The 21,151-nt window shown below is 42.3% G+C and overlaps 1 protein-coding gene and 1 long non-coding RNA gene across 2 annotated transcripts in view; one reads left to right on the forward strand and one right to left on the reverse strand.

Moving 5' to 3' along the window:
- DSCAM (DS cell adhesion molecule) overlaps window positions 1-21,151 on the reverse strand; it is a 628,177-nt gene that overhangs the window by 233,367 nt on the left and 373,659 nt on the right. The window contains exons 9-10 of the mRNA XM_090031636.1: window positions 8,968-9,087; window positions 4,378-4,551 (exon numbers count right to left, since the gene is read on the reverse strand). Of these exons, the coding sequence (XP_089887762.1) occupies window positions 4,378-4,551; window positions 8,968-9,087 (294 nt within the window). The remainder of the gene's footprint in view (window positions 1-4,377; window positions 4,552-8,967; window positions 9,088-21,151) is intronic.
- LOC149874391 (uncharacterized) lies at window positions 208-20,395 on the forward strand. Its single transcript, XR_016439933.1, has 3 exons — window positions 208-611; window positions 2,979-3,097; window positions 19,883-20,395. It is a non-coding gene; the product is annotated as an uncharacterized LOC149874391 (long non-coding RNA).

Consider the following 21,151-nt stretch of genomic DNA (forward strand, 5'->3'; position numbering starts at 1 on the left):
AATCAGACTGTTATTTTGCCATGGAAAACACTATTTACAGACCATGGAACTGTGAAAAATGGAACAAGGCCAGATTAAGAAAGATCAGAATAACTGGGCTTTGGTGCATTTGACACAGTGTGATTGTTGTTCTTCCTACAATGGTTTTTTTTTTTTTTTCCAAGGTGCTATGGATGGTGATGTTTATCTTTCTTTACAACACAGCATGGGTAATCTGGCCCTGCAAGTGTAAACCAGACATACCACCCTTATCAGGACCTTGTAGAAGGTACAAATCTAGGAGGAGAAATTGGAACTTAAGACAAAGCTAATAGCTGTGTGAATTATGTGATTTTTTTTCTGTGAATGGGGATGGTCTGCAATTGACCCTAAGTCATATCTGTATTTCTAATGGGTGCTTATGAGGACTGTGCAAAGCTTCAGGTGCTGATTCAATTTAGAGGCCGATTCGGTGGCCAAATCTCCATATTCAGATTGAACCAGGGGACACATGAAAAGGTATGAATCGATTTGAAGCTCTCCAAATCAATTCAAAAAAGTTTCAGAGAGCTTCAATGATTCAGGCAGTCCCCACCTACTGCACCAGGGAGCTGGAGCCAGACTTGGAGCTGGTAAGTAGGGGCTGGATGGTGGGGAGGGGGCTGGAGGAGGCGGGAGGTGACCACGGGCAGGAACCGGTGAGTCTGGGGTTTTTGTTGGTTTTTTTCCTTAAAGGGCCAGGGACGGGGTGGGTGGGGCAGCCATGGGGGGTCTGGGGAGTGGGGGGGGGGGTTGGGGAGCTCATGACAGAGCCCCCCATGCAGCATGGTACTTCCTGTACATTTTCATTAAAAAAATACTATAATTCCTTTATTGGGTTATGGTGCTCTGGCCTTTCACAGTGGAAATAACAACTTCATGGAACTCAGAATTCCCTTTGCATTTCATTATTATCTCTGTTTTTCATATTTCTGTGGAACTTAGTACAAGACTGGGACCTCATTGTGCCAGGAGCTGTAAAAATGTGTGGCAAAAGAAAGCTGCTTGTCTGAAGGAGCTTATAATCTAAATCAACAAGAGAGACAATGGGTGGCAGGTGGAACAGAGGCACAGAGAAGTACATTAATTTGCAAAAGGCCACAAATCTACTCAGAAGCAGATATGAGAGAGGATTTCCCCAGGCTTGTTGCCCACTGTCCCATTCATTGGGGCCTGGTCCCTTGTACACATGCTGCCTCTGTCCCTCTGTTTCAAGCTCTTTTCACAGATATTTTTAATGTGGTTTGTCTAAAACTATTTAAGATGTTTAACTTAGTATTATTAGTATTAACTGTGATCAAAATGTTCCGACAGGAATCATGTGTGGGTCTGACTGAAGGGTATAGCTTTAAGTTTATGCATTAATCATGTATAGAGCAAGCTGTTAAGAGGCGTATTTGAGAGGAAAGTGATTTAAGTGATTTCATTTTATTGGCAGACAGAATCTGTTGGAAGATTTTTAGTGACCAGATTAAATTCACTCTTTTCTATGAACTCACATAAATAAATGATGGATTTAGAAAGGAGAAGCAAATATGACTGCATTTAATTAAAGGTTTAAATACAAATATATCTCCCATTATTTCCTATCTTTTATGCTGTTTTATCATGTGTTATACCGTCTCTAATCTGGAAATAAAAAGGTGATGTTTTCTGGAGGAGAGGCAGGCATTTAATAAGTGACATGTATTTTAAATAGACAACTTTTGCCTTATGATTCCTGGACAGCTTCTGTCCCCCAATGTGAAAGGCATATTATCCTATGCAGAAGTTCTTTAGAGTCCCTCTTATTCCTTCCACCACAAGAGATGGCCTTCCTAAAGAGACCAAGTAGCATGTTTAAAGGATTTTTCTTTCTAACCCTTGTCACCCAGAAATCACTGCCTATGGCATATTTCATCATTTTCTGCCTTTGAATAAAGGGGGGCAGTTAGGTTGACCTTGTGGAGCTGAGTAAACACATTATGCAAGATCAATTAATGGCTAACATGGTGAATTTCACTGAGAAAGCTTGAGGCTTTCATCTAATAGTAAGGATATCCCCGAGGACTAGAGCACAGAAACTAGCTTGTGACAGAGTGGGAAAGGGAACCAGTGCTGCATCTGTTTTGGAAAGACTGAAGGTCACTGCATGCTGATCAAAATAATCTTACCTTAACTGGGGATCTGGATATATCAGAGGCCTGCCACTGCATCATTCTGCTGATGTTACCCCAGAAACCAGATTGCCCTTAACATATGTTTGATTAAAGTTAAGGCTGAGCCTCCTTTAAGCACACACCCACACACTAACAGTGTTTGCACTAACTGCTTTACAAATCCCACGCTGGGAACAGTATGTGTGTGAGTGCGTGTGTGAGAGTGCATGCACATGCATATTTGCTATCTTGGAGCCAGAGGGGTTTTCATTAGATTCAAACAGTAACTGACTCTCCAGGGAGGCTTCTGCTCTTATTTGATAAGGGATGCTCTTTTATCACACATGAAACTGCATGCAGTGATCAGACAGGCACTATGCATAGCTGCCAAAAAGAGAGAATCTGGTTTTTTTTGTAGAGTATTACAGAAATGCACTGCTAATGTAGTCAAAATCTGGTCCAGAAATGGTCAGCTGCAAAAGCCCAGGAAATTTGTTCAATCTTAATTTTAGTAATTGTCAACATACTTGGTTTGCAAATTTTGGATACCACAAAGCTTCAGTCATCTCTGCAATGATGCTGTCCTCTTTTTTGCATATACCAATATCTTTCTTTGGCCAAAAGGGTAAACTAGACCGTGGAAGACATTTGAGGAAGTAGTATGTGCAAGTTTAATAAAGTTCATGTTAATTTTTTAATCCAGTTATAATCAGCTGTCCCCAATATTCTAAACCTTTTAGTTATTAGATCTGTATCATAGGATATGGAAGTGACCTGGATTTTCTCTTCCTTTTAGAGCAAAATAACCTTTTTATTTTCAAGGAAAACCTCTTGCGAAGACAACTGACATCCATAACCTCCAAAGCATTCAATCACTCTGTAGAGTCCAACAAGCATGAAAGTGCATGTTCTCCTTGGTGACCTCCATCAGTGCAATTTTGGTAAGTCACCCAGGAAAGTTTGGAGGACACTGTGTTGTTGTGTCACTATTAGCTTTTCCTCTTTATGATAAAGGAATGTAATAGTGTTGTCTGTTTTGGCAATATCTTATCTTCTATATATTCTCATCTATGTTCTCATCTCCATCAGTGCAATTTACTTCAATAACATGTATGTAAAAAAGTGGGACAGCCTTTAGTCTTGGGCCTGTAGCATAAAGAAAAGATGTTGAAACCCTGCATGTATCCCAGATGAGATAAGAAGTGTTTTGTAAAATTTCTGATGAAGTAGGAATAAAATAATTTATCAATGTAAATAAATATGATGACTGTAGTTTATAGTACGTTGAGAACTGGTCAAGGAATTTTTCATCCTTGATCACTTCCAGTCCTCTCAGGTGCTTGTACACATATAGGATGCCTACTCTGACACATCCTAATTCAAATGCATCAGAGTAGACTTGATTAATCAAGTTCATTTCAAAATGGTGGTGGGGGCATTTTAACTACAACTCTTTAAATGAGCTTTAGTTAAAGCATCTCCACCACCATTTTGAAGCATGGGATACTGAATACATGAGATGCTGTGGGCATTTTAATTAGAGCAGTTCCCGAGAGTTGCTTTAATTAAAACATCTGTGCCCCACCCCCACCCCCACCACAGAGCAAGTATATAGATGCCCCTGTTTTTAGCAGACACTCTTGGTCTTTTCCCCTCATTACCCTTTATCTTGTCCTTATCAAAGATTTTTTTTCACCATACCTTTTCTGTTAAACTCTATCACTGACTTTTTTAATATACTTGTTTAGAGCAGTGTGAATTGAGTGCTACTCCATTTCAAAAACAAATTTATTTAGTGCTTACCTGCTTGAAGAAGGGCAGGAAGAAGAAGCAGCAGCTGGCAGGAAGAAGAAGCAGTAGCTGGCAGTGCTTTAGTGAGTGGGGACAGGAGGATTTGGTGGAAGGAAAGAGCCCACACTTATCTTCTCACTGGAGCCTGCACTTATCTCCCTTATGTTCTCTCTTCTGGCAGCATGTTTCAAAGCCTGCTGTAGCACCCTGGTTGAGAATCACTGATACAGAGTGCCATCTCTCTGTCTCTTCTTGTCTTTTTTCCTCTCCTAACTAAATTTTATCTAGCTATATTGATACTCCTGTTAATAGAATATGTGACTGCTTTTCAATATGAAATAAATATTTTCATGAGGAATAAAGAGGCGATAGACAAGCCTTTAAAACTCAAAAGTAGTACTTGGATCACAAAAAGTGGTTTAGTTCTTACTTTTAACAGTGAGGTACATTGACTTGCTGACGTCTGCTCCCACATCATTGCTGACCTTACAGAGGTAGTATCCACTGTCTTCCTCCAGCACATGTTTAATCAACAAGGAGCCATTTGTGAGAAGCTGGATTCGCCCATTCAAGGCAATTGGCTGGAACTGGGGTACACCAGCACCTATAGCAGAACCCAACAGATTAGCCAGGAGGGAAGAAGTGGGAAAGAAGAATTTTTAACATAGCAGACATGATAGCTGCCAAACTGAATTTAATACAAATGAAAAGCTGATTTCTGGCATCACAATCAACTGCAGAACACACTAAAAGCCCTTTGCCAAAAGGAAAGCTATTTAACGTAAAGAAAAGAATCACTGTCTTATAATAAACTGTAATAATAACTCACCACAACTTAAGAAATGGAGGCTGAACAACAACAGCAGCCTGAGGTGCGGGTGGGGATGAAAGAGCAAGAGAGATTTTCAGATAGCTCATGGGTAAAAGGCACATTTGTTGTATATTTAGTGACTGATAAATTATTCAAAATTTCAGCTGAACAGCCACAGAAGTATGCAGCCCTGATGCATATACTAGATGAATTCCTTATGATCATGAGGATGTCTGTTGTAGTAAACATGGAATGCTGGAGGGACCTTGTTCATTAAACTCAGGGTAGTATGTGGAAAAACACAAGAGTGAATGTTTACTTGCACAGCTAAAAGTCTGACCACACACCCTTGTGGTCAGTATCTAGATTGCTGCAAAAATCATGTCTAAGTATAGGCTCCAATTTTCTGTAAAAATCTATAGTTGGTGCCCAGCTCACTCGGACAGGGTCTAGCCCCTTTCCTTTGAACACTGAAAAGAGACATGAGCCACGTGTCTCTGGTGTAACTGCACTGAAGTCTAAGAAGCATAACAAAGATGAATTTGGCACACTGACTTCAGTTATCAGAGAATGCTGAAGTGGAATTGCTACTAATAAGTAGTCAACTAAAGAATACACTTACATCCCCATGATTAGATTTATAGTAATATACATCTGCATACCTAGAAAAATTAACCTGGAAACGTACCTAGCTACTATGTGCGGACATACTATAATCTATTAAATTCCTGAATTTTTCTTTTATACTACAGGTGATAATATGGGCGACTGGTGCCACCTTAGTCAGAGAGGGCATGTGCCCCCTCCCCCCCAGCAACCAAACCTACTCTCGATGACCAGGGGAAGGGGGAATTGTGAGGTGGCTGATCAATTGTTGTTTCTGGGAGCACCGGTTCCTGGCTGGTGCACCAGCACTCCTGCCTGCCCCGCCTGCTCATCGCCTAAGCAGTGAGTGCAGCCAGTCAGGGGTGTACCGGCGCACTCAGGGGGTACACGTGCACACTCATGCACCCCTTACATATCACCACTAGGTGATAATGACACCCTTCTCTTCTGAAGTCTTGGTTTCCTATTATAACAAGTTTCTTTTCTTCTATTAATTGTCTGCTACCTTTAGGAATCTCTCTTTTCTCCAGTTCACAGCACTACATACTGTTTTTAATCTTCATTGTCCTTGCCTCTTCCCTCAGACCCATTGAAGAATACCTTGCATTTGAAAACTTGTCTAACTTCTTTCCATCCATGCAATTGGTCCAAAAAAAGTTACCACCTACAAAAATCTTTGCCTCTCATTAAAATCATATATATTTATTATTTGCTAATAGGCTTTCCTTTCAAACAGTACATATTCTCAGAAGGCTAACAGGAAACCTGTCAAAATTTATGTCCCTCAAACTCTATTTTGATTCTAATGTGTATGTCTACACAAAATGTTTATTGTGGAGCTGATTAATTAGCTCCATAGTAGACGTCTCAGCATCTATATGTACATCCTTATTAGGTTGCAGGAAACTAATAAACTCTGAAGCAGGGTAGTACTTGCAAATATGAATCCTACCCTGCTGCGGTGATTTTTTGTGCTCAGCAGTGCACATATAGATGCTGAACCTATGGCTGGTGCACAAGTGTGCTTAGGTACAGTGCTAGCTAGCCCATGCCTGGGCCAGGGCTCATTGCTCACCCCAGCTCCACATGGATGTGGAGCTGGAGCTGGAGCTGCCTGCAGCAGGGCCAGGACTGCGTGCTGGCCCTGGACACTGGTAGCCAGAGGGGGAGCCAACCATACCAGGGGAGCACAAGCTGCCACTGCCTCTGGGCGAGCCTCCACCCACCACACTTTCTGTGGCTTGTGCACATACAGGGGAATGGTCAGAGGCCAGGGTGCTGGCCACCCATCCCTGGGCTCTCATAGAGAGGCAGCTGTATGCCAGTGGACTGCCACACCAGGTGGAGCTAGAGCTACTCCAGGAGGTCTAGGAATGTGGCCCAGGTCATGCAGAAGGCCTCCAGCCACTTCTTATCATCCCAGATGTGCTGCATGATGTGCTGCCACCAGTCCTGGATGGCTCATTGGGCCCACAGGTGGTGAGGCTGGAGGCCCAGGAGGGTGACAGTAGCCCCAGCATTGGCATCCTGAAGCCCATTTGTCAGCATCCCTGCCAGGGTCCAAACAGACAGATGTGGTGGAGGCAGAAGGTGTCTGGTGGTGGCCCTGGGATGGTGCATGGCAGGTGGGCAGGTGGTCACTGTGCATTGAGGAGCCAGGACAGCCTAGGGCCAATGTGGCACCAGCAGGAGTGTGGGGCCCTGGTCATCACTCAGGGGCATGGGATGGAGCAGCCATGGTGTGGGGAGGCACAGGCAATGAGGAGAGTGCTGCCGCATAGTGAAACTACTCTGGGCACACTGCTCATGGCCAGGGAAGTAGCTGGCCAGAGAGCAGCGAGCAAGGCTGGCTTTTCAAGAGGGCTTGCTGGCTCCTGGCAGCTGCAGCTGGAGCCTGGAGCACTCCCCAGTGGTGGCAGGGGCCCATTGCAGGGCCCTAGGAAGTGGGGGCAGATTAGTAGCAAATCTGCTTCCACTTCCCTGCACATGTAGTTGCATGCCCAGCACCATTTTCTTGCAAGTAATTTACTCATGAGTAAACTTGTGCCGCATCAAATGCATGTGTAGATGTGTCAATGATCACTAATCATGCCTTACTGTGCACAATGTGTTCTGTGTATGATGTGTTCTGTGTTATAGCTAAATGTCCATTAGCAGCTATGATGATACCACCCTGCTATTACTTGGATTTACTTATTGATTTAGGTCATAAGTCCCCAAAGGTGACAAGACTGTGCATGACGGCCACTTTCCCTTTTACTTAAGTAATATTAAAAGTCCAATATCAATCAGGAGATATCATTAGTCAACTCTGCCACTGAATTATATAGCTTAAAGATCTGTGATTTTTAATTAATATGCTGAATGATATAACACAATTGTAATAACAAATAAAGAGGCAGCAAAGAAATATTGTCCATGAGACCTAGGCTGGAACAAAAAAAAGAAAAAAACAACCCAAAATCGAGAAAGGAAATCACAAAAACTGTTAAAAATTCTACATTTTGACCACCTCCAATATCAACTCTGACTTTGTTCCAACCAATAAATCCACTATATCCAAGATTCAGGAAAAGCTGAAAATGGAGATTCTTGAATTAATTTCATGTAGGTGTGAGAGAAGCTTCTTAAAATTAAACCTTTCTTTTCCACTTCTAATATGGACTACTTGACCTGGCCTGACTAAGCCTTCTCGATCATAACGCAAAAAAAACATAAACAGCACTGTTTCTTTTTGTCCCTATGACATGTAAAGTAGCAATGAAAACATTTCTTGAAATCTTTAGATTAATTCCACATTTTCCATCCTCTGTTGGTAAAACAAAACTCATTACCAAACTATAAAAAAGGCATGTAGTAGCACCACATTTTATTTAGAATTCTATTATTTGTTTGCTTGCATGGAACTTGGTGCAATAATGGATTATTTTTTACAAATATGTAAAGGGATAATTTAGATAGATAGTATATAAGGTTTGGAAAGCTTGTTTCCTTGAATGTGGCCAGCTTCAACACAAGGTAAGCATGATAGATAATTGCCTAGAAGACACAATCTAGCAGGCAGCACATTTTAATTAAAAACCTGTCAATTTCATGTGGTTACCTAGGGTCAAGTGGGGCCAGTTTTAATGTTCCGTTACATGAAAAGAAAATGTTAAAGCATTATGTAAAGTGCATACTGAATTACTGGTTATGCTAATGTTTCCTGACCTTTCTTCTTTGCTGAAAAGATATGATTGGCTATGCTATCATAGATTTTAAAGAAAAAATCAATCAAGAGCAACCAATGAACATTGCCCTGAAGGTCACAGTGATCAAAGTAATATTTCTCTCTCCCCACCTAGAAATTTTATTTAGCATTACTATCAAGAACCTACAATACATCTAGAGAGTCTTCTGAAATACCAATGAAAAGATATATGTACACACAGAAAGATAAAACATACCAATTTATAATAATATCCCGTTCATCCATATACCAGCAGCTAGGCTGCTATACCTCGACTCAAGTTTAGCAGTACTTTGTAAATTGTCCTATTGAATTAAATGCAGTAAGGTACTAGCAATTAAAGGAAGTTTCAGAATCTGGGAGACTTGTCATACCTTTTGAGTACTTCCAGACAATAGTAGGAACAGGATAACCTTCTGCAGAACAATTGAGGATTACAGCTTTTCCATAAATCCCGTCTTGGTCACTTGGTTGAACCACAAATCGCGGGGGAACTGCAGTGGGGAAAAAGAAAAAGAATCACTGAGAAATTGTATAGGTGAACATTATTGGACAACTCTAGAACTCTTATTTGTAAGAAAAGTTAGAAATGGGCAAAAAAACCAACAACATAGAAAGGAAGAATAAACAGGTTTCAAGTGGATTCCCATAGGGATCTGTCCTGGGCCCAGTGGTGTTCAACATGTTTAATAATGATTTGGGTGGTGGCATAGAAGCTTTTTGAGCAAATTTTAAGGTGACATAAAACTAGGAAGAAGTGTGAAAACACTGGAGGATGTGAACACAATTCAGAAGGATCTCAACAAATTGGAAAGTTGGGCTAGAGCTAACAGGATGAAGTTCAATGTGGACAAATGTAAGGTGCTACACCTTAGGAGGAATAATCAAAAACACAAATATAGAATGGGTGACACCTGCCTGGATGGCAGCACTATGGTAGTCTTGGGAATGTAGATCACAGACTCAGTGTTAATCTGCAGTGTGATGCAGCCACACAAAAGGCAATGAGTTTTTGAGATACATCAGTGGAAACATTAGGCACAGGACAAGGGAGGTGATAGTATCTCTCTATTTGGCACTGATTAGACCCCATCTGGAGTACTGTGTACAGTTCTGGCCTCCACATTTTAAAAAGGACATGGACAAGTTAGAGAGGGCCCAGAGGCAGGCAACAAAGATGATAAAAACCTTGGAAAGCAAGTCATATGAGAAGAGGCTGAAGGAGTTAAGCATGCTAAGTTTACAGAAAAGGCAATTAAGATGGAACATGATAACAGTCTTCAAATACTTGAAGGGCTGTCATAAAAAAGAGGCAAAGCACCTTTTCTTTCTTGCTGCAGAGAAGAGGATGCACACTAATGGCTTAAAGTTGCAGCAAGGTAAGTTTAGATTGGATATCTGGAAAAAAAATCACTGTTAGAACAGGGAGGCAGTGAAACAAACTGCCTAAGGAAGTTGTGGACTCCTTATTGCTAGAGGTACTCGAGAAGAGGTTGGACAGCCACTGGTTGGGGATAATCTACGTGTAGCTATACCTATGTTCTACTATAGGTATTTCCCATGCTTCTGGGTTTTGTTGGTTGCCCCTGCCCCATCTTTCTGCTACATGGATCAGGGTATTCTAAGCTTTCCCAGTGGCATTCTGGGTAGATGGCCACAATTTCGCATCCTATTCTCATAGGAAAGCTAATAGTCTGTGGAGTGGACACCTACACAGTCAGGTGGGTGGCTAACTGGCTTAGGGACTGCACCCAGAGAGTGGTGGTTGATGGGTCATTCTCATCAGTGATCAGTGTTTAATATCGAATGGTCACAAACTCCTGCAAGACCGTTTCAGGCTGGACATAAGGAAGAATTTCTTTACTGTCCAAGCCCCCAAGGTCTGGAACAGTCTGCCAGCGGAGGTGGTTCAAGCACCTACATTGAACACCTTCAAGAGTAAATTGGATGCTTATCTTGCTGTTATCCTATGACCCCAGCTGACTTCCTGCCCTTTGGGCAGGGGGCTGGACTCGATGATCTCCCGAGGTCCCTTCCAGCCCTGATGTCTATGAAATCTATGAAATCTATGAAATCTATTAAATATCTTCATCAGCGATTTGGACGATGGTGTGGTGAGCACCCTCTCCAAATTCATGGATGATACTAAATTATGGAGCAAAGTGAATACACCATTAGGCAGGGAGCAGTTACAGGCTGACCTGGACAGGTTAGATCAATGGGCAGAACATAATAGGATGCAATTCAACAAAGATAAATGTAAGGTGCTCCATCTGGGAAGGAGGAATCCCCAGCACACTTACAGGTTGGGGGATGTCCTCCTCAGCAGCTCAGAGGATGACAGAGATCTTGGAGTCATAGTTGATTCCAAGATGAACATGAGCCGGCAGTGTAACGAGGCCATCAACAAAGCCAACTGAACCTTATCATGTATTAGCAGATGCATGACCAACAGATCGAGGGAGGCAATGCTCCCCCTCTATGTGGCATTGGTCAGGCTGCAGTTGGAGTACTGTGTCTAGTTTTGGGCACTACACTTCAAGAGGGACACAGAGGATCTGGAGAGGGTTCAGAGCAGGGCAACTCACATGATTAGTGGCCTCTGTGAAAGACCCTACAAAAAGAGGTTAAGAGATCTGGATCTCTTCAGCCTATAGAAAAGATGGCTGGCTACCTTGTAGCCACCTATAAATTTATCAGGGGAGGACAGCAGGGAATTGGAGATGCACTGTTTACCAGAGCAACCCAGGGAGTAACTAGGAATAATGGGTGCAAACTAATGGAGAGTAGATTTAGGTTAGACATTAGGAAGAAATTTTTTACAATAAGGGTGGCCAGAGTCTGGAATGGGCTTCCAAGAGAGGTGGTCCTATCACCTAACTTGGAGGTCTTCAACAGGAGGCTTGACAGTCACCTGACTGGGGTCATCTGACCTTGGTCCTCTTTCTTGCCAAGGGCAGGGGATTGGACGTGATGATCCACTGGATCCCTTCCGACTCTAGAATCTATGAATTTATCAATTATTTGTACGGTGCTTGTTGTTCAAATTTTGGAGTTTCTGGCTAATTAACCTTATGTTGGGATTTTATTAGATGCTTTGCAATATTTATTACAGTGGTTGCTTTTTGAGAAAATGCCTAAAATGTATCAATAATCATGTATAATGGAGAACCCAAATATTTATAATGATAGTCAGAGCTGACCATTATGGGGACCACCACCAGATGGTAATGTAGGAATGTGAACTGACAACCAGGAATGGCTTTCAGAGCCTAAAATACAAAGTGAACCATAGGTTCTATACAAAGAGTGAGAAATTAAAGCATATACAGATTGATCTAAAAGTTCACTCAAAACAATGGGAGTTTTCCCAGTAACTTTAATGGGCTTTGGTCCAGGCCTGCAGTGACCAAAATCTGACAATAAAGGAAGTTTATACATTATTAGTGTAATACACACACACTTAGGGTTGTGTATGGTAAAGTGTGTTCTGGGTTTATGTTGCTGTATATCTTGCTTGTGCTGTATATTTTGCCTCATCTAGGACAGAAACAGAACCACCTCCCATCCCCCTCATTGCATCCAAGCCATTGTCTTAAGATTCCCTCCAAGGGACCTGTGGAACCAGTTTAGTAACTCTGGCCACTTCACCAAGAGCACTGACCACCTTTGAAATGATTGGTCTGCATTAGCAGTGTTCAAATAATGCCTGCTTCTGGTTGGGACCAAGTGATGATATCAGAAAAGTTATTTAAGGGTCAGGTCCCCTGGGCTGGGTCTCTTTTCTGCTCCTGAGGCTGCTGAAAGCTGAATTGGGAACCAGAAAGCCTGCTCCCCATGGGGAAGAACTTTCCCCACCTTCAGTGGAGAAGCAAACTAAAGCAATGACAAGGGTAAGCCTCAATTAATCCCTCAAAGCCACCACATGGAAGTGCAGTTCAGTGCTAATGCTTCACAGGGAGCAACAAGGGGCCCTTTGCAACACAGAAGGACCTTCTTTGACGCTCCCTGCAGTGCAGTGGACCCATGAAGAAGCTTATGAGACTCTCCTGTGTGTGCCCCCATCTCCATCCCATTGCTGAAGGGCAGGTATAGATGAACAGGCCCCCATAACTATCCTTTGGGGAGTCCCAAGTCCCAGACTGCCTGGGTATGGGTAAAGCCTCCCCAAGAGGGTGCCACCTATAGACTCTGCTTTGTAGTTTATAGTGTTTTGAAATTATAATTAGTGTTTACTTTTGTTTTTTCTTTATTCTTTGTAATGAATTTGGATTTTTTGTTTATACTGCTTGTGAGGGCAGGGTTGTTAGTTTTACTGGACACCCTAATGATTCCTTTAGTGCTTCCCAGGTAGACTGGGTGGGGGCTTGAGCCAAGGTAAAATGTATTTAGTACCCCAAAATTGAACTCAGCCCTTGTTGTTACTGACAGGTGCTCAGCAGAAGGGTTACATCTTGGGGGCTCATCTGGGATCCATTCAATTTTTGTATTTATGTCCATAACTTTGGGGTGTTCCCCATACCAAAATTTTTGGGGGGTTGCCTGTTGTACCCCGAGATAGAGGATATGTTTAGTATTCCTCACAAGCAGCATATAGTGGTAGATAAGAATTAGTTTGAATTATGTAAATGTTACATGGTGTTGTTATTAATTTGCCCAGACATTAAATTCCAGGCTGGGGAGAGAATGTAACACACACACACTTGGGGTTGTGTGCGAAATATACAGAACAAACAAGATGCACAGCAATATAAAGCCAGAACACACTTTACCACACACAATCCCAAGTGTGTGTGTGTTTACATTAGTTTCTTCAATCTTTAAAAATCTTCTAAATGGTGTCTGTTATACTGCCCCAGAGAAAATGATGTTAAATCACTGAGGCTGTGATAACTGTTTTTATTCACTTTTACTGAACAGCAGTATAAGGATCATAGAATCATAGAAGTAGGGTCGGAAGGGACCTTGTAGATCTTCAAGCCCGACCCCCTGCCAGGGCAGGAGAAAAAGACTGGACTCAGATGAGTCCAGCCAGGTAGTCATCAAGCCTCCTAGGGTAGGAGCCAGCACCACTTCTCTTGGAAGTTGGTTCCAGCTCCTAGCTGCCCTAACTGTGAAGTAGGTCTTGCGGATGTCTAATCTAAATCTACTCTCTAAGAACTTGTGTCCATTGTTCCTTGTCATGCCAGGGGGCGCTAGGGGAAACAGCGTCTCCCCTAAACCCTTCTGGTCCCCCCAGTGAGTTTACAGACAGTCACCAGGTCCCCCCTCAGGCTTCTCTTATGAAGGCTGAACAGGTTTAGGTCCTGCAGTCTTTCAATGTAGGGTCTGCCCTGTAGTCCCTGGATCATGCATGTGGCCCTCCTCTGGACCCTTTCAGTGTTGTCCACATCCCTCCTGAAATGGGGCACACAAAACTGGACACAGTACTCCAGCTGTGGCCTGACCCGTGTCGCATATAGGGGGAGGATCACCTCCCTGGCTCTACTTGAGATGCACCTGTGGATGCACGACAAGATCCGGTTAGCCCTGCCAACCAAGACCTCGCATTGTCGGCCCATGTTCATCTTGGAGTCAATAATGACTTCAAGATCCCTTTCTGCCTCCATGCTCTCAAGAAGGGAGTTTCCCATTCTATAAGTGTGCTGCTGGTTTCTGCTGTCTAAGTGCAGCACCCTGCACTTGCCAACATTGAAATGCATCTTGTTTATGTCAGCCCACTCCTGTAACCTATCCAGGTCTTGTTGCAGTCTTTCCCTCCCTACTAGCATGCTCACCTCACCCCAAATTTTGGTATCATCAGCGAATTTAAACAGGTTGCATTTCACCCCATCGTCCAAATCACTGATGAAGATGTTGAACAGTGCAGGCCCCAGGACCGAGCCCTGGGGCACTCCGCTGCCCACTTCCACCCAGGTCGAATATGACCCGTCCACCACCATCCTCTCAGTGTGACCCTTCAGCCAATCTGCAATCCATCTGACTGTGTAGGCATCAATGCCACAGTTGCCTAGTTTTTTAATGAGGATGGGGTGGGAGACAGTGTCAAAGGCCTTGCTGAGGTCTAGAAAGACTACGTCCACGGCAACACCTGCATCCAGTGCCTTTGTGACCTGATCATAAAAGGCAATCAGGTTGGTGTGACAAGACCTGCCCCTAATGAAACCATGCTGGTTGCCCTTGAGCATCATCCCTGACGCCGGCCCACCACAGATGTGCTCCTTGAGAATCTTCTCAAAGAGTTTCCCAAGGATAGAGGTAAGACTGACGGGCCTATAGTTGCCCGGGTCCTCCCTCTTCCCTTTTTTGAAGATGGGGACCACATTAGCTATCTTCCAGTCATCCGGCACCTGGCCCGAGCACCACGAGCACTCGTAGAGCCATGCCAAAGGCCCTGCAATAACCCCAGCTAGCTCCCTCAATACCCTGGGGTGGAGAGCATCTGGACCCGCTGACTTGAACACGTCCAGCCCCTCCAGAAGCTCTCTAACCCGGTCCTCCCCAACCTGAGGTCTGGAGGCGTTCCCCTCAAGTCCATCTGGCATCCCAGCGGGGAAGTCCCGGTCCCTGCACAAGAAAACGGACATGAAGAATTGGTTAAAGAGTTCCGCCTTCTCCTCTGGCGCAACTACCAGATTGCCCAGCGTACCTTGCAGGGGCCCCACATCACCCGGTGCCTTCTTCATCCTATGTATTTGAAAAAGGACTTTTTATTATCCTTGATCTTGGACGCTAGTCCTAGCTCTATGTCTGCCTTAGCTTTCCTGACAGCCCCCCTACAGGCCCGAGCAGAGGAGGTATACTCCTCTTTGGAGATAGCACCCCCCTTCCACTGGGGGAGGCAGGGAAGCCAGGGTGGTTGCCACATACAGGGGCAGTGGCAGCTTCTAGTTGCTGTTGCAACCACAGTCGAGATTGGAATTGTATGGCTGTGGTAAAAACATATTTTCCATCCCCCACCCCTGTCATCCCTCCCTAATTACACTACTGTTACTGAGATTATATGCATCAGAAAAACACCACAATGGAAATGCAGTAGAAATAGAAGAATCACTAATGTTCAACCAATAACCTAAAATGTTCTAGTTGCTCTTGCAGACTGATCAACTGCAAGATGAGTTAGCACTGGTAGGAGCAATCTTACAGACAGCAGGCAATTATTTTAATAATAACTTTATGAACTGAAATCCCAAAGGTTAATTTGGGACACTGAACAAATTATAATATTGTGATACTGTTTATTAAGTGAGTATGTACAAAGATAATGTTCAGATTTCAAGAAATGTCTGTACATTATAAATATGGCAACAAATAACTAAAGGCACTAACAACAACATCTGTTTTTCCACTGGAAGAGAAGAGCTTCAGCTATATTACTTCTGCAGTGAAAAGGGTTACTATATTTATTGTTGATAATTATCCCAGCTTTCCAAAGGATTGCCAGGCTGCCAAACATAAATCAAGTGGCATGTTAATTCACATGAAAGCTATTCACTAAAACTGCAGCCCTAGCAACACTAATCTTGGCCGTGGTTGCAGTCATTAATAGAAAACATTTACATCAGCATATGCATGTTAATTGTTGTGAGTCCAAGCTCATTAGCTCACCAAACAGGGGCAGGGTTTCTAAGTAAACATTATCCAAACTCTGCTAAAAATACATAGAATTAGACAGTAACAGAAACAAACTTGACTGCATATGGCACACAATGTAGTGAAATCAGTGTGTTTCACTTTGAAAACTGTTAAGGAAAGCAAATCATCTTAAAAAAATTAGTAGAAAGCTACTCACCAGTAAAGCTAGATAGAAAATAGATAGTATATATATAGTCTGACTGTTTTAGGAAACAATCCTGTTGTGTGCTCTGCTAAAAAGACCTACAGTTCTAAAGTTATAACTGAAGGCTCACTCATGGCCATGTTTATAACAGAGAATAGGAGAAGTCATTTTAACACTAATGATACACTTGAGTTTAATCTGGAACTGAATGTAAATGCATTCAATTTGAGAAGCTTGATGGATATGGGAACAGAGACAATAGAAAATGGGTTGATCCAAAAGTATAACTATTCAGAAATTACAGACCTAGTAGTGTTGGCAAAATGGTTGGCAACAAAGATGCTTCCCATATAGACACAGATTACTGTATCATCTAACTACAGTCAACATAAGAATAAATGAACACAGTAGATGACTAAAAGTGAGTCTAAGGTAAAATGTAACTAGATACTAGATTTTTTTTGTCCTTCAATATGTTGACACAAGTGTGTTATACAATTTTACAAAGATCACTAGCAGTAAAATAGTTCTCTAATTTCTCAGACTAGTTTCTGTTGGGTAAAATTTAGGATTTATTATATATTATGCTCTGGCCGACAATGGGTATTTTGCATGAATTGATGATTCTCATGACACAGCATGCTGCCATGTTATCAACTGCTAAACAAGGATATAGAAGAGTTAGAAAACATTTCCATTTACTTTAAACATTACTCAAAATATTACTATACTAGCCAGTTTTCATTTGTAAAACTCAAGAACGTTTACAAAAATGGACTTCTATGCTTGTCACAGTTTCACAGGAAGGGGTAGAGTCCAACATTCATCAGGCAACCACAGTTCTCACTGAGTTCAACACACCTGAATATTAGGTCAGCTGTGAGAACTCAACACTGCTAACTCCAATTTGTGTGCCCTACCTAACAGACCTGGTTGTCTTCTCTTTTCAGATGGGTCAGGTGGCTTAGTGCCATAAGAATAATATTTGAAACACCTAGACTCCTTAAAATCACCTGTTCTTGCACAAGGATTTTCCATCTTCCTAGAAAGAAATTCAATTGTTGCATTGTATTCTTATGTACTAAAGATCCCATAGTATTTTTGATGCATGTAGAATTTGTGGCTTTTCTCAGGTATCCTTAGCCAAAATTTTCCCTTCCCAGAGCTTAATTCTGTACACTGGCTGACTCACTTTTGCCCACAACAGATGCAATGCAAGGATGCTGCACATACACATAATTTTCCAGATCGATTCATTAGTAAATGATCCATCAGTTCCTGTATCCTTCCCTAGATAGAAGCACATCATTTTTCCACCAGCCCACAGGGACTACCCTGCCTTGCAGGACACATGATTACCAGGGTAAAGATGACCATACACCTACAACTAGCGGAGACCTTGTGAGGGAATACCTTGAGAAACTGGACATCCACAAGTCAGTATGCGGGCCTGGATGGAATGCACCCAAGAGTGCTAAAAGAGTTGACTGATATCATAGCACGGCCAATGGCAAGGATATTTAAGAACTTGTAACTCTTGGGAGAGGTTCCTGAAGATTGGAAGAGGGCCAACACACTGCCTATCTTCAAGAAGGGAAGGAAGGAAGGAAGACTAAGGGAACTACAGGCCAATCAGTTTGACCTCAATCCCTGAAAAGATCTTGGAAAAAATTGTTACAGAATCCATCAACCACAGGCTAACAGAAGGCATTATTTTGAGAGATAGCCAACATGGCTTCACTACGGGTAGGTCATGCCTGACTAACCTCATTTCCTTCTATGACCAGGCTGGTGTCATTTACTTGGATACCAAAAAAGCCTTTGACTTGGTCTCCCATGATGTCCACATGGTAAAATTGGGGAGCCACTGCGGCTTGCCAACTTTACAGCCCCCAATGAGTGATTGTCAATGGAATTGAGCCAACATGGTGCATGGTGACCAGTGACATCCCCCAGGTTTCAGTTCTTGGACCAGTACTTTTTAATATATTCATATATTATCTGGATTTGGGTGTCAGAAGTAGACTGGCTAAGTTTGCAGAAAACACCAAATTATGAGGAAGTATGGTCATTCTAGAGGATAGGCTGGCGATTCAGGCCAACCTGAACAGGCTTGCAAGGTGGGCAGATCAAAACCTGATGACATACAACACAGAGAAATGCAAAGTGCTCCACCTTGGGAGAAAGAACCCGCATCATACACTCACTAGCACCATGACTGAATGAGACTTGGGGGGTCTTGACTGACCACAAAGTGAATATAAGCCACCAATGCAATGCCACAGCCGGCAGAGCAAGTAAATTCCTGGCTTGCATCTACTGATCCATCTCAAGCAAGACCCAAGATGTCATCCTCCAACTTTACTCAGGCTTGGTGAGACTGCAGCTGGAGTACTGCATCCAATTTTGGGCTCCACATTTTAAAAAGGATGTGGAGAAGTTTGAGAGAGTCCAGAGGACAGCCATGCACATGATTAGAGGTAAAGAGCAGGGGTTAGAAGGAGAGGCTGAGAGCCATGGGACTCTTCAGCCTGGAGAAGCATAGGCTCAGAGAAGACTTGGTGGCAGCCTATAATTACATAAGGGGTGTGTATCAGGATCTAGGAGAACGTCTGTTCACCAGGGCACCCCAAGGGAAGGCCAGGTCAAATGGTCACAAACTGCAGGAAGACTGTTTTAGACCAGACATGAGAAAAATCTTCTTTACCATCTGAGTCTCCAGAGTCTGGAACAGACTCCCCCCAGAAGTGGTGCAAGCACCTACTCTGGACACTTTCAAGAAGCATTTGGATGACTATCTTGCTGGGGTCATCTGACCCCAGCTGACTTCCTGCCCTTTGAGCAGGTGGCTGGACCTGATGATCTCATGAGATCCCTTCTAGCCCTAATGTCTATGAAATCTATGGGCATGATATTTAAAATTATGTTGAGGGGGGAGGGGGAAGGGAGGGAAGAATAAACTGTATCTGATTAAGTGTGTATTCAATGTTGCATACAAGGTGAAAAAATTGACAGTCACAACAGTCTCAAGGCATGATTAATCTTTGTCAGAAAAGGAACAGTAATTTTATAAGGTAGTTTTGGATCCTTCTTCATCAACTATGTAGGTATAAGTCACTCTCATTTTCCATTTATTACTATTATTATAGAATTTAGAGCCAGGTAGAAAGCTGAAGATGCTGGATTCTACTGTTCAGCTATAGAACCATTACATTTTAAGCAGTGATATAAAAGCTTCCAGACACTGTTTTACAAATACTGTATGCTTTAATTCTTATCAGGCAGGATCCTGTCCACATAGGAAAATGGAAACTTCACTGTTAAAATTAACTGCATACAGTGTCAGTTGGTGACAGTTCTGCTGGTGGTTTTGAGGGTTTAGACTTCTGACTGGAGTTACTAAGGTGCCACTGAAAATTCAAAATGGTGCTACAGGTAAGACACAATGACTCAGATGTTTACAATTATTCAACAGATTTTTATATGCGATTTGTTCTGTTCTTTTCTAGACAAGCCAGAAGACTCTTCCTCCTAGGTATGAAATGGGAAGTAATCAGCAGATAACTAGAGAGGAAACGCCTTTTCAACAACAGTGGTTTATTTTGCGATTATATTTTCAAAGTAATGGTTTCTTCAGCATTACTAACTTATGTTTGAAAGATTAAAATAATTTTAAAAAACCTGTTCCTTATTGATCCAGACTTTTGCATATATTTTCATACTGTAAAGTTGCTTCCATGTTCTATTTTCTTCAAGGCATACACTTGGACCTTGTTGAGAAGATCTGGTTGGTACCTACACCACGGTCAGTAGGCTGAGGGGCTAAAGTAGAGTCAAAGAAACAATTTGCCCGGTGCTTTTTTCTGTAATGATCGGTTTTCACCTCTTCAGCCCAACCATCACTTCACAAATGAATTAAAAAACAGAGGTGTAGGTTAAAAAACAGAATGAGACCAAGATGGAATGATTCCCTTCTGAATATTACCTCTGGACCAGAAACCTGTATCCTGAGTTTGTCAATGTGAACATTTTAAATTGCTTTATCAGTGAGTTCCTTTAAAGCTAGCTCATTTAATATAACCCATGTATCAGTGATAAGGAATGAGTTGTTGAATTGTTTAGCTCAACAGCAGTAAGCTGACAGGCTCAAATTATTTAATGGTTGAATTCAGAAGAGCCTAAAAGGATATTTTCCTTCAGTGTTATGACTGCCAGTTACAGGCTCTAAAAAAAGAGAAAACAAAGGATGATAGAAATCAAAACAGATAGAGAAAGATAAGCTATAGAGCTACAATGACATTTTAAGCCTGGCAAATGCCTTTGTTTCCTCTGCTTGCTAGAAACAGTCCAGTAAATTCGAGATAGGTCAGGTAGTGATCTAACACCACATTGTTCACTACTGTCATCTTTGCTGACAACGATGAACTTTATTTTCGAAGATTAAAAATAATTTTTTGCATGCCATCATTTTGTTTAGAAGCCCAAGTATACCTTTTGACTAAACATACTCATCACATGGTAACATGCTGCAAATATGCAGGAGTTCAGACTAGATGCTCATGATAGTCCCTGAGCCCTTCTAACCCAGGGATAATTCTCTGAAACTGTTTCTGACCCAACTATGGTTTAATAGACCCTGAACACAGAGAATGATTTTGAAGGCTCATAACATGAGCTTCTCTGCAAAGCCACTAGAATGAATAAAAAAGAAAACCTAGGAGACTGTCCCAGAACCCAATGTTTCATTTTTACATGGAGCATTTGTACTTTACATTTAG

Source organism: Crocodylus siamensis, chromosome 1 (assembly GCF_052110815.1).
Source record: "Crocodylus siamensis isolate JL-2025a chromosome 1, ASM5211081v1, whole genome shotgun sequence".
Classification (NCBI taxonomy): domain Eukaryota; kingdom Metazoa; phylum Chordata; order Crocodylia; family Crocodylidae; genus Crocodylus; species Crocodylus siamensis.